Source organism: Lygodium microphyllum, chromosome 24, assembly GCF_053477565.2.
Source record: "Lygodium microphyllum isolate KBCC chromosome 24, Lygodium_microphyllum_v1.1.10, whole genome shotgun sequence".
NCBI lineage: Eukaryota > Viridiplantae > Streptophyta > Polypodiopsida > Schizaeales > Lygodiaceae > Lygodium > Lygodium microphyllum.
In genome coordinates, this window is record NC_141158.1 from 23,127,025 (window position 1) to 23,140,773 (window position 13,749).

The window sequence follows — 13,749 nt, forward strand, 5'->3', positions numbered from 1 at the left end:
CTATTTTATATGGGATCATCATGTATGTTAGTCCAAGGGGTCAAGAGTTGATGCAATAGCCATCTGTCCACTGGCCAGACTACCATAGTCAAGCATAAATGGATGCTTTGTATCAATAATGCACTGCAGTTTTCTCTACTTATTGAGGCCAATTTCAATTCAAGTCCTTGTGTGCAAAGTTCCTAAGTTCTTCCCTTGTTTGCACAATTCCCTAACAATATAGCACGATAGCCAAGACACAATAGCTACCATACGAACTTTTTTCCTCGAAGAGCCCTAAAGACAAAGCTTAACTATTGTAGAGAAAGTAAGCTTAACTATTGTAGAGAAAGTACCCTTCCTATGAAGGAAAAGTACTAGTCTATGCCTAGTCAACAGTTAGTCTTGCCTAACGCCAAACCAAGCAAACGCCCAAATAAGCTCATGTGCAGACTCAATATATGACATTTAGACAACCCACCAAAGAAACAAGGCACGGATGAAGAAAAAATCATTGGACCACACAAGGTCTACCTCTAATTAAGCAGGGTTTGGTGAATGTTTGCGGAAAACGGATCTCAGAGCTAATACAAAAACCTTCAGTCTTGGGAATTTTGCAAAGCTTATTTAGATTTTGCAAGAATTTATTATTTTATTTTCACATATAGCCCCAAATATAAAGTTTCCAAATTCTTTTTCAAGCTTTACACTTCTTTTGACATTAAACCTTTGAGATTTGGAAACGGGCAGATTTGCCAATATACCTCAAGGGATTGAGGGCACAGGGCTCAAACCGAAGTAAAGGTAACTCAACCCACACTCAAATCACGACACAATTCTGTTGTCTAAACCTCTCTTTGTGGTGAACACTGTTTCTGGTCAAGCCTAAGTGTGGCTCCTTCCCAACAGTTTCTATGAGTGGCTTTTAATGTGGTCTGTGTGAGAGAGAGTGTGTGCATACATGCCATTTGCACATTCTCTAGAACACCAACGCGAAGCACTTGGAGAATCTAAGCACGGAGCATCTAATTCTGTTATATGCAAGTACCACTTTGGGGGCGGGGGGGGGTGAGGGTTGGGGGTGGTGAATCAGGAGGTGACTGGAAGAGAGTAGTGTGACCCATATCCTTCTCCAAGCACGGAGCATCTAATTCTGTTATATGCAAGTACCACTTTGGTGGTGGGTTTTGGGGGGGGGGGGGGGGAACGGTTGGGGGTGGTGAATCAGGAGGTGACTGGAAGAGAGTAGTGTGACCCATATCCAATATAATACTTGTTTAGCTTAAGTAAAATTGAGCCCTCTGGGTTTAGCCCTTCGGTAACAAATACAATTAAATACTGCAACTCTACTCACTTCTGATGTGTACAGTATGCCCAATATACGCTGTAAAAGAATGGCAAAACCACCCGTACTGGCACTGGCAGTGTCGGCCGGACGAAGACACCTGAAGCTACAATAGTTGGCCATGGCAGAGGAGGCTTCCGTCCCATCAAGTCGGGTAGACACATTAAGCCTCTATATACAGTAGCAGAAATGCCTGTGAAGGGGGGGCCTTGAAGCAAAAACCACAATCGAATGTAATTTTCCTCCAGATAACTTCTGCATGTCAATGAATGATCAGTTCTGCAGGCCTGTAGGTTTGGACTCTGGAGAGATGCTTGAGCCTTCTGGTTTAGTGATGGCACCGATCATTGACCCGCTGAATGAAGAGTTAAGTATGTCAACATGATTCTGCTGCTGCGTCTGAGGCTGAGAGGTACTAGTATTACGCTGTAGATGGTGTTGTTGCTGCTGCTGCTGCTGCTGGATCTGTTGTAAGGTGAGATGAGGGCCCTGTTGAGCCATCTGAAATAGCTGACCAGGGACTTGCCCTGTCGCAATCTTCAGCCTCTGCACTTCCTCCCTTAAGGCCTCATTCAAAGCTGAATACCAAAACAGTAAGATGAGTATCCTCGTTCCAATTTCTTTAATCATTCTTCACAACGACGGATCAGCTAAGATTCAATCAACCCCCTCTTTACTGGAAACTGAACTTCTTGATGCAAATTTGGACTGTGAATTTGGACGAGGTCACAGATGGTTTCTGTAAAAGTTTGAGGAGACAGCAATGCTTTCTGCTTCTACCCTCCGACTCCAATCTCTACTCATAATGCACCCTCAAATTCAAGTTACGTATTGGCAGAATGAAGTACTATCGTTAGCTTTCAAATGAAGGTTCCTATGTTAAAAAATGCTTACTCTCCAACCCTCCTGCCGCAACAACGGTAAACAACCTTATGACCATAAAGCTGATCAAGGTCTCCATTCATCGTTGACCATTTGTCTGGTTTAGCACGTGTTATGCAATCAACTGATATTAATTTAAGAGGGGCACCTAGATTATTGTTGTTTCTGGCAATTCATCTCCTACAATCGAGTGCTACAGGAAGACATGTCATTGCTGGAAACGGGTAAACTGTTCTTAGATTCAGACATAAAACCTCCCTCTCACCTTCTCGTAGCTGTGCTTGTTGCTCCATAGCCTGAAGCCTCAGTTTAAGCTCCTTGTTCTCGTTGGAGAGCCCTGAGGAGTCTCTCTGCATGACCAGACCAACAAAAATTAGCCCTTTTCTACCAATTTGTCAGTACAACTGAACGCACTGGATATTGTCTCCTACCCATTCCTACGGACACTGACAAAACAACATCCATAGAAAGCAATCAATCACACAGACAGACAACTGCATGCATATGATCAACCTTTAAGATTCATCAACTTAGCTTTACCTGCATCAAAGTAAGTTGTGCAGACAAGGTGGTAGCCTCCGTTTGTAGAGTCTGAACCTTCCTCTCCAGCTCAGAAATGTATCTCATTTTCCTCTCCTTGGATCGAGCAGCAGATTGGCGGTTAGCCAAGATTCTTGAGGCAAAGAAGAAATCTAGTTAGATCAGACAGGAAATAAGCAAAGAAGGGGCTGGATGCCTATCACAAGCACCAAATCACCAGAGAAAAAAGTCAAACATACAAGCTTTTAACACACATTCAGACAGAATAGTCGTGAGGCACCCTGAAAAAGAATAGTACGTGAGGTTCTGCCTGCATAGCAATCTCTATCATCCTATAAACAGAACCCCCTAAGAAAAGAAAGCTCAAAGTTCAGAGTCATAAGAGAATCAGAGCATTAACTCGTATTTAACTACTGGGTTTGTGATACCTCTTTGCTCTCTTGGGATCAGCAAGAGCAATCTCTGCAAGCTTTTCATTCGCCATTATCTTTTTCAACTCAGCCCCATCAAACTCTCCATTGGCAAACTCCAGTTTCAGATTGAAGCTGCCGTCCATGGACTGGCTGTGGTGGTGCCGCACCTTTCGTCCTTGCGAACTAGGGACGTTCTCTTCCACTCCTTTAAATGAATGAAGAAGACTGTCCACAGATGCACTGCGCGAGTGATGAGAACCTCCAATAGAAAGACCACTGTCTCCATTCAGGCTCCTATTCTCACCTTCAAGCTTCCCTTGAACAGTATTTGCTGTATCTCTTTCCTGGCTGTCCATCCTAGAGCTGTTTTCCTCTTTTTCACTGTCTTGTTTCTCAGTATCATCGGCACTGTCCGTCACCTCAGGACAGCTTTCCCCTCTATCGGAAGATAATAATGGCCCTCTCTCTTTCTCCTGGCTTGCCCTTAATCCTCTGCTCTTCTCTGTTGATTTCCCTTTGTATGAGCTGTTATCCAACATGTCCACGGCTGAAGAAGCATCAATTTTGTCGACATCGATATACATTGAGAAGAAATCATCTCCACCTTCACCCTCCCCTTCTCGTTCACCCACAGCTTCCATTATGACCTCCCCGTGTTTGTCAGAGTCCCAATCATTCTCCTTCTTCACCTGACGGCCCGAAGAATGCTTGCCAAAGTCCGGACTAGCCTCCTTATCGAGGCCCGCATGGAGGCCATGACCAAGAGGCACACCATAACGAGAGTCTGCAACTGCTGAGAAGCTGAAGGGTATCTCACTGTGAGACCGCCTGTGCCCTCGTTGAGGGGCCGGCTTGCTCGATATTTGGTGGAAATCGTTACCATATTTCCGGGACGAGGAATGGTAAGGGTTCGGTGAGGGGGAGAGAGGAGGGAGGGGTGGAATGGACGGGCCCGACACACTCGGTGCAGGCGAGGTTTCTTGCTCTCCCATGGACACATCTGCCGGAGAGGCTGCTCTGCCTGAAGGGTCTGAGATGGAGGACGTGGTGGTCTGATCCTTTGCAGAAGATATGGAAGGCTTGAGAGTTGGAAAGCCATCAAAGAGAGAAGAAGGCGAGGAGGGAAATGACGGGTTTTGAGTGAAGTTCTGGAAGAAACTGGAAGGCTGCGACACAGAACGTGAGTGGAGGGGTGGGGTGGGGTGGGATGCAGGTTGCAGGCCAGTGGGAGGCTGTTGGTTATGGAGAGGCATGAAAGTGGATTGAATGAACGAGGAATAAAGGGGAGGTAGAGATTGCTGCTGCTGCTGAGTGAACAGTTGTTGCTGGAAATGGGACATCGCAGGAGGCTGGGGCTGCGTCCGAAACATGGCGTGCTGAAGGTACAGCGAAGAGTCATCCGCAGCTATGGCCGACGAAGAAGAGGACGAAGCAGAACCTGGTTTGGAGCTGGATTGCGTAGAGGCTGCACGAGAAGACTGCAGGCGCTGCATTAGATCATTGTAGCTGTCCCCCATTCCCTCCATTATTCGAAAGAGTGTGTGATTAATGAAGAAGCAACTGAAGAATGCCGCAGAGGACACCGAAGAGGCTATCACCTCAAGTCCATTTCCATCAAACCCTAGAACAGGGCATCTCGCACAGAAGTAAAAGAGCTTGCATTTTCAAGTCCAGAGTTCTTCCCGAAATGCAAGAGTTGATCTCACAAGCCTGCTTCACCTTGCTTGCTCAATGCCTGTCACCTCAAGTCCAAGGCAAGCAAACCCTAGCACAGGGCATCTTGCGCACAGGCAGAAGGACTTGCATTTTTAACGTCCCAGAGCTCTTCTCAGAATGCAGATGCTCGTCTCAGGAGGCTGCTTAGGCATGCTTGCTCGATACTGGACACCTCCGGCCGATGTGTTGTTGGCCCGTAGCAAGTTACGCATTACTCTCTTTCTCCAGAAACGAAGGTTTTTTCTTACCAGAACAAGCAGAGAGAGAGAGCACCAGTGCTCACGAGGTCTGCAGTCCAGCTTCCGTAGTCTTCTTCCTTTTTCTCTGGGTCTTCCTTCCCTATCTCCACCGGCAAGAAGAAGTTCGTGCACACGTCAACTTGTCGAGGAACCCAGCAGCAAGCCTTGACCAAGAACTGAAGCAGGCCTGCCGTCAAAACCCTAGCCACACTTCCAGGAAGTAAATGCACTAGCCAGAGTCAGAAGAGAAGCTCAGAGGGACACAGAGAGAGAGAGAGAGAGAGAGAGAGAGAGAGAGAGAGAGAGAGAAGACAAGATGCGGGAGGGAACCAAGAATGGGGGGAGGCAGCGGATGAGGACGGTGATGGAACCACGAGCCGGAGGGGGGGGGGGGGAGAGCAAGGTCGAATCGGGAGAAGAGAGGAGCAATCAGGTAAAATGGCAGGCAACGCGGAGTAAAGGCCCACGGGGCAGCAGGCAGCGATGGCAGCTTGAAGAAGAAGAAAGCTTTGGACAGGCACAGACAGAGAAACACAGGGAGAGAGAGACATCCATCCAAAAAGGAAGCTGAGGGAAGAGAAGCTCTTGAGGTGTGACTGTGTGTGTGTGAGAGAGGAGAGAGAAGAGTGTGTGTGTGTGTGTGAGGGAGAGAGTCGTATATACGGCGTATGTACGGTGCCCCAATTTAATACACACCTCCAGTCCGAATTAAATAATTTCTTCTGCCTTTATCCCCCCCCCCAAAAAAAAAACTTTTTTAAAATACAAAAGAAAACGGCCCTCTTTATTAGTCTCCGCGTTGTTTGGCCTCGCCTCCCGAGGGACGTGCTTTTTCTTCTTCTTTTGTGAATTCCGACCTTTTAACCAAAAAATCAAAATCAACGAGTTTCTTTAAACCCCCTCTTTTTTCAAAGGTTTTGTTGCCGACCTTGTTTGTGAATCGAATGAGACTTTGCGTGCCGGGGCTTTTTGGACCCTCGACTCTCGCGCGTCGCCGATTGTCCATGAAATGAGGGCAAATCCATCGGAAGTGCTGCCCCCCTCATTGCCCATGCTTTGGACGATCACATGAGGTCCCTTTATCATATTGGGCTAACGGTGACATCTACGGGCCCCATAACATTTCTCAACATTTTTTGCATCCCCCTAGTCCTCGGTCCTTTTCCCTTCACATTAAAGATCTCATCCCATGGTCCTCTTTTTCCCCATCAAGAAACGCCTAGTTCATACCTCAAGCCCACAAACTAGTCATTAGGGTGGTATAACCCCCAACTCTATCAATGAACCATATGGCTCAATCGCGTACAAGTGGGTATTCATGTTTCGATTTGTCTGCAAATCAATTCCTCCCTCGCACCTCTACGACACTCGCCATCCTTCGAGATGGTGTCCCCTTGGGATTTCCCACATGATGTCGCAATTAAAAAGGCCAGATGACATGCTTTTTTTCCCCCCCTCCCGACTCCTACTGCACCTTGTGTGAGTCGTGCAGAAATTTGAGCATGGTATAAGTAATCGTAAGTGTGGAGTGAGCAACGAGCATGGGGTAGTGGACACATGACCAATTAAATTAAAGCATATAAATCATTGTTAAAGCTAATAAACATGTTACATGAGCCTATGGTCAAGTTGAGAATCGTTCTTCTACATGCACCTCAATACATGGAGTTTGGCCAAAACAATATTGACCAAATCCTTCAAAGAGGATGCAAGCATAAGGAAGAGAGCATAGATGTAGAAATAATTAGAAGCAAAGAAGTTGATGTAGGATCACACAAAAGGTATAGAAACAAGGAGTAAGTGGATGGTAAAAGCACAAAATCAAAAGTGTCTCTAGCAAAAGACTAAGCACTAAAGGAAACCTCTATCAATGAAGAAGATACAATATCCCAAAGGCTAATCACTAAAGGAAATCTCTATCAATGAAGAGGATATAATACCCATGAGTGGCAACCCAGTTGGTTGGGTAGACTCTGTGTGTGTGTGTGTGTGTGTGTGTGTGTGTGTGTGTGTGTGTGTGTGTGTGTGTGTGTGTGTGTGTGTGTGTGTGTGTGTGTGTGTGAAACATTCAATACCTAGCTAGGCAGCTCGAGGACGTTCTTCGCTAATATTCAAGCATAGATGAGCTCACCGTGTCCAAATAAAAAATTCACACCAAAGGCGATGTCTGTTTTTTTAAACAAATATATAAAATCAAGTGTGAAGTAAATCCACAATGGGTCTCACAAGTATTTACACATTCCATCAAGAAAAACATGAAAGGAGTGGTTGATGGACTTTCAAAAAAGTGGTTCTTAATGCAAATAAAGTATGCACAAACATTCTGAAATTCAACAAAACAATAGTTTTCATCTTCTTTACAGAGAAACCCCCAAAGGTAATATATACTCCTGCCTGCATGATTTAACACCATACTTAATAATGAAAGGGTGGTTGATTAAATATATCATGGAGACAACGGCTTCTTCAAAGTTGTTTTTCATCATAAAGAAGCAATATAAAAAGTGAGGTCGTTTTGGCCTCCGTTCTAGTCCTACAAGTTGGTCAAAAGTAGTTTCTGGGTATACTACAAATTCCGTTGTGTCTGTCATTTACAAGTACAGAGCTTACATATTTTGATTACAGCACATCTAGAATTAGCTTGGTTGCAAATTGTTGGTTTTGTAAAGTTGCTTGCTTTGTCAAATTGTCCAACAATTTTAACTAGATTATTAGAGTGAGAAGCTTAATAAGGATAATTATCCTACATGGTAGTTCACGATGGCAAATTTCTTAAAGAGCAAAGGCATTTGGAGTTACATCGAAGGAGACATGGCTATGGCACCCAAAGTCTACTCTCAAACAGACAAAGGCTAAGAAGGATTGGGAGCATACATAAAGTAATGTATCAGCTATCTCTGAGTGCTACTGATAGTACGATGGGCTATTTATAGGAATTTAAAATCCCCACTATTGCATGGAAGGAGTTGGCAGGGTTGTTTGAGGTAAATACAAAGGCTAGAAAGCTTCAACCAAAGTTAGAGTTGAATCAAGTTTAAAAGAGGGATTCTATCCATCAATGACTATGCATTAAAAATCAAGAGTATTTTGGAAGCTCTAGGATCTATTAGTGTAGTAATTGATGATGAGATTATGTTGTGCGAGTATGTTTAGATACACTTGGAGATGAGTACGAGAGCTTCAGGTCGTCTATGAATACCAGGGATGATATCCATGATTTTGCAAATCTGATTTCTATGCTAATATTTGAGGAGAAAAACCCTTGCTTGCATGGAAGGACTTGGCAAGGTTGTTTGAGGTAAATACAAAGGCTAGAAAGCTTCAACCCAAGTTAGAGCTAGATCAAGTTTAAAAGAGGGATTCTATCCATCAATGACTATGCATTAAAAATCAAGAGTATTTTGGAAGCTTTAGGATCTATTAGTGTAGTAATTGATTATGAGATTATGTTGTGCAAGTATGTTTAGATACACTTGGAGATGAGTACGAGAGCTTCAGGTCGTCTACGAATACCAGGGATGATATCCATGATTTTGCAAATCTGATTTCTATGCTAATATTTGAGGAGAAAAACCCTTGCTTGCATGGAAGGACTTGGCAAGGTTGTTTGAGGTAAATACAAAGGCTAGAAAGCTTCAACCAAAGTTAGAGTTGAATCAAGTTTAAAAGAGGGATTCTATCCATCAATGACTATGCATTAAAAATCAAGAGTATTTTGGAAGCTCTAGGATCTATTAGTGTAGTAATTGATGATGAGATTATGTTGTGTGAGTATGTTTAGATACACTTGGAGATGAGTACGAGAGCTTCAGGTCGTCTATGAATACCAGGGATGATATCCATGATTTTGCAAATCTGATTTCTATGCTAATATTTGAGGAGAAAAACCCTTGCTTGCATGGAAGGACTTGGCAAGGTTGTTTGAGGTAAATACAAAGGCTAGAAAGCTTCAACCCAAGTTAGAGCTGGATCAAGTTTAAAAGAGGGATTCTATCCATCAATGACTATGCATTAAAAATCAAGAGTATTTTGGAAGCTCTAGGATCTATTAGTGTAGTAATTGATTATGAGATTATGTTGTGCAAGTATGTTTAGATACACTTGGAGATGAGTACGAGAGCTTCAGGTCGTCTACGAATACCAGGGATGATATCCATGATTTTGCAAATCTGATTTCTATGCTAATATTTGAGGAGAAAAACCCTTGCTTGCATGGAAGGACTTGGCAAGGTTGTTTGAGGTAAATACAAAGGCTAGAAAGCTTCAACCAAAGTTAGAGTTGAATCAAGTTTAAAAGAGGGATTCTATCCATCAATGACTATGCATTAAAAATCAAGAGTATTTTGGAAGCTCTAGGATCTATTAGTGTAGTAATTGATGATGAGATTATGTTGTGCGAGTATGTTTAGATACACTTGGAGATGAGTACGAGAGCTTCAGGTCGTCTATGAATACCAGGGATGATATCCATGATTTTGCAAATCTGATTTCTATGCTAATATTTGAGGAGAAAAACCCTTGCTTGCATGGAAGGACTTGGCAAGGTTGTTTGAGGTAAATACAAAGGCTAGAAAGCTTCAACCCAAGTTAGAGCTGGATCAAGTTTAAAAGAGGGATTCTATCCATCAATGACTATGCATTAAAAATCAGGAGTATTTTGGAAGCTCTAGGATCTATTAGTGTAGTAATTGATTATGAGATTATGTTGTGCAAGTATGTTTAGATACACTTGGAGATGAGTACGAGAGCTTCAGGTCGTCTACGAATACCAGGGATGATATCCATGATTTTGCAAATCTGATTTCTATGCTAATATTTGAGGAGAAAAACCCTTGCTTGCATGGAAGGACTTGGCAAGGTTGTTTGAGGTAAATACAAAGGCTAGAAAGCTTCAACCAAAGTTAGAGTTGAATCAAGTTTAAAAGAGGGATTCTATCCATCAATGACTATGCATTAAAAATCAAGAGTATTTTGGAAGCTCTAGGATCTATTAGTGTAGTAATTGATGATGAGATTATGGTGCGCAAATCGGACGCAGAATGCTCACGTGGTGAATCCTGGAAGGTCCCCAAGAACAATGAACTCTACCTTTTTGCACAAAAAACAATGTAAAAGCATGAACGACAAGAAGCAAGAGACAAATTGGGTTCAATCTCCCCCATGCCTTGTGTGAGCGCTTCACAAAGCATGTATTTTATGTATATTTCAATCTTCATGCTCAATAATAGCCCAATTTACAAAAATATGACAAGCTTTTAGCTTTTGAGTTTGCTTTCTACAAAAATAGGAAAATAAAGCTAATGGACGGTGCCCATAGAGTCTGACACGCCCAATCTCAATGTCCAAATAGAAATAACATATCCGGGCGTATAGGCGCATACAAAATAATAATCAATAATCAATGTCTCAATAGACATAACAAAATATAGGCGTGGCGCCTATCAAAATATAGTCCAAAGGTCGAATACTCGCTAGACTCCAATGCTTTCCTCCGCCACTGCTGCTATCTCTACACATCAACTGAAGCATTCACAATCGTTAGTAAAATAATACAATTAAACCGACAAAAGTGAATACCTAGCAGTCTTCAGCTACATAAATAAATCAACTGGTTAGAAATAAATCCTAACCTTAATTTATTATGAGTGCGCACTCTAAACTCATAAACGTTTATTAATTTAATATGCATTTTGCATAGGCGCATACAAAATAATAATCAATAATCAATGTCTCAATAGACATAACAAAATATAGGCGTGGCGCCTATCAAAATATAGTCCAAAGGTCGAATACTCGCTAGACTCCAATGCTTTCCTCCGCCACTGCTGCTATCTCTACACATCAACTGAAGCATTCACAATCGTTAGTAAAATAATACAATTAAACCGACAAAAGTGAATACCTAGCAGTCTTCAGCTATATAAATAAATCAACTGGTTAGAAATAAATCCTAACCTTAATTTATTACGAGTGCGCACTCTAAACTCATAAACGTTTATTAATTTAATATGCATTTTGCGGAATCACCCGCTATGGAATCACCCATGTACACACTAAATTAATGAAACGCTCGAAAAGGATAGGTGTCCCCATCAACTTCTCGCACAAAGAATCCTCTTTGTGTATGAGCCCCGGTCATCTAAGTTTACGGAATCCACCGTAAAACCTCACGGAATCCACCGTGGCATATGCCTCCTGGCATCATACCCCCGGGGTGGGATAGCAATTGACCTCAATTGCTATTAGCTCAATGTGGAGCTAACAGAGTGGGGAAAGCATTTAAGTCTCTAGCGTGCATCCATTGTGCTTCCTCTACAGGATGGTTCTTAAATTTGACTAGATATCTAGAATACCTTCGGCCAGTTCTAGTGGTCATGTAGTCAGTGTCTATGATGGCTTCTGGTTCAAGTATTTCAGTGTCTTCCTCTAATAAAGGTGGGTTTTCATAAACAGGGTGGATAGGTAATTGGCCTCTAAATGGTCTCAATAAACTGATATGAAATGTATTGTGAATTTTCCAATGAGATGGCAATTCTAACTTGAATGCATTGTCATTAATCTTATGAATGATTCTAAATGGTCCATAAAATCTAGGAGCTAATTTGACAACTGGATGTCTATCTACACTTTGTAGTCTACGCTTTTCTATTCTAAGCCAAACATAATCATCAATTTTGAAATTCATAGCTTGTCTTTTCTTGTTGGCTTGTTTGGTATATGATTGTTGGGCTTTAGCAATCATATCCTTAACCTCATCAAAAATACTGTTATGCATACTAGCAATATCATCAACACTCTGAATTCTATTAGACAAAGATGCAACAGGTGTAGATAATCTATATCCATAAATGACTTCAAAAGGTGCTTTCTTTGTAGATGTGTGCGGTGTATTGTTGTATGCAAACTGTAATAAATGCAAATGAGTGTCCCATGTGTGAGGTTTAGAGATAGTATATGCACGTAAAAGATCTAGAATGGTGCTATTTGTGGCTTCTGTTTGTCCATTTGTTTCTGGATGATATGCAGATGAGAAATCAATCTTTGTGCCTAGATTTGCAAACAGTGTTATCCAAAAATTGTTACAAAATCTAGAATCTCGATCTGAAATAATCACTTTTGGCAATCCATGGTTAGTAAAAACAGTTTTCAAAAATAATTGTGCTGCTTGTGATGCTGTTAAAGTTTTCTTACATGCAATGAAATATGCTTGCTTACTAAATCTATCTACAATTGTCCAAATCATGTCATGGTTAGATTTAGTATTTGGTAAACTAGTAATGAAATCCATAGAAATATGTTCCCAAGGTTTAGATGGAATAGACAAAGGCATTAGTAATCCATACTGTTTACCATGATGTCTCTTTATTCTTTGACAAATCAAACATTCAGAAACGAAATTAGATACATCTGCATCCATATGTGGCCAATAAAAATCTTCAGTTAACATGCGTAATGTAGATATAATACCTCTATGACCTTGATATGGGGGACAATGAATTTCATTCAAAACAAAAGATCGGAATGGAATAGTAACACACAGTCTCTTTTCAAAAAACATAAATCCATCATTATATGACAATGAATCAACAGGAATGAAATTATTTTGAACTAATTTTTGCCAATCAGAATGAAAAGTAATATCCTGGTGATATGTATCTTTCATAGCAATCAAAGAATCAAAAGATATGATAGAAATATTATGAATTGCAGGTCTTCTACTCAATGCATAAGCAACTACATTTTCTTTTCCAGGTTGGTATTGAATGATAGGATGAAAACTTTGAATGAAGGAAGCCCATTTGATATGATGGTCAGAAATTTGGGGTTGGCTAAGTAAATGTCTAATGCTTTGCTGGTCGGTCTTTATCATGAATTCTGAACCCATTAAGTAGTGCTTCCACTGTTTTAATGCTTGTACAACTGCTAATAGTTCTTTGTCATAAGTGGAATATTTCAGCTCAGAGGGTTTCAGCTTAGAACTAGAATATGCTATTGGATGATTGTCTTGCATTAGTACGGCTCCTATTCCTGATCCGCTAGCATCAGTCACAACTAGAAAGAATGTCTGTTAAAGTCAGGCAATTGTAAAACAGGGGCATTGGTTAATGCACGTTTCAGTAAGTCAAAGGATTTCTGCTGAGTTTCAGTCCATTGATAAACAATTCCTTTCTTAAGAAGTTTGGTTAATGGTAAAGCAAGTAATGAAAAATTACGTACAAACTTCCTATAGAAACTAGCAAGTTCCTTCTTTTGATACAATATGACCTAAATATTCTATTTCTGTCTTAAAGAATTCGCTCTTTTCAGGATTTGCAAACAATTGATTTTCTTTCAGTAATTGAAAAACTAATGACAAATGCTCATAATGCTCTTTTTCACTTTGACTAAACACCAAAATATCATCAAAGAAAACAATCACACAATACTGATATTTAAGAAAGATACGGTTCATCATTCTACTGAAAGTAGCAGGTGCATTAGTCAATCCGAATGGCATGACTAAGAATTCGTAATGGCCAAACTGTGTTTTGAATGCAGTCTTAAATATGTCAGATCTATCTAGCCTCACCTGATGATATCCAGACTTAAGGTCAATTTTACTAAATATAGAAGATCCTTGCAGTTTGTCCATAAG

The 13,749-nt window shown here is 41.3% G+C and overlaps 1 protein-coding gene across 1 annotated transcript; it reads right to left on the minus strand.

Annotated features, from left to right (window-relative positions):
• Nucleotides 1-668: 668 nt before the first annotated feature.
• Nucleotides 669-5,738, minus strand: LOC148014915 (bZIP transcription factor 29-like). Its single transcript, XM_087665081.1, has 4 exons — nucleotides 3,175-5,738; nucleotides 2,747-2,879; nucleotides 2,472-2,556; nucleotides 669-1,902 (listed from the first exon to the last, which is right to left on the minus strand). The coding sequence occupies exons 1-4, from the start codon at nucleotides 4,683-4,685 to the stop codon at nucleotides 1,598-1,600; spliced, it is 2,034 nt and encodes a 677-aa protein (XP_087521207.1). The 5' UTR covers nucleotides 4,686-5,738; the 3' UTR covers nucleotides 669-1,597.
• Nucleotides 5,739-13,749: the final 8,011 nt, after the last annotated feature.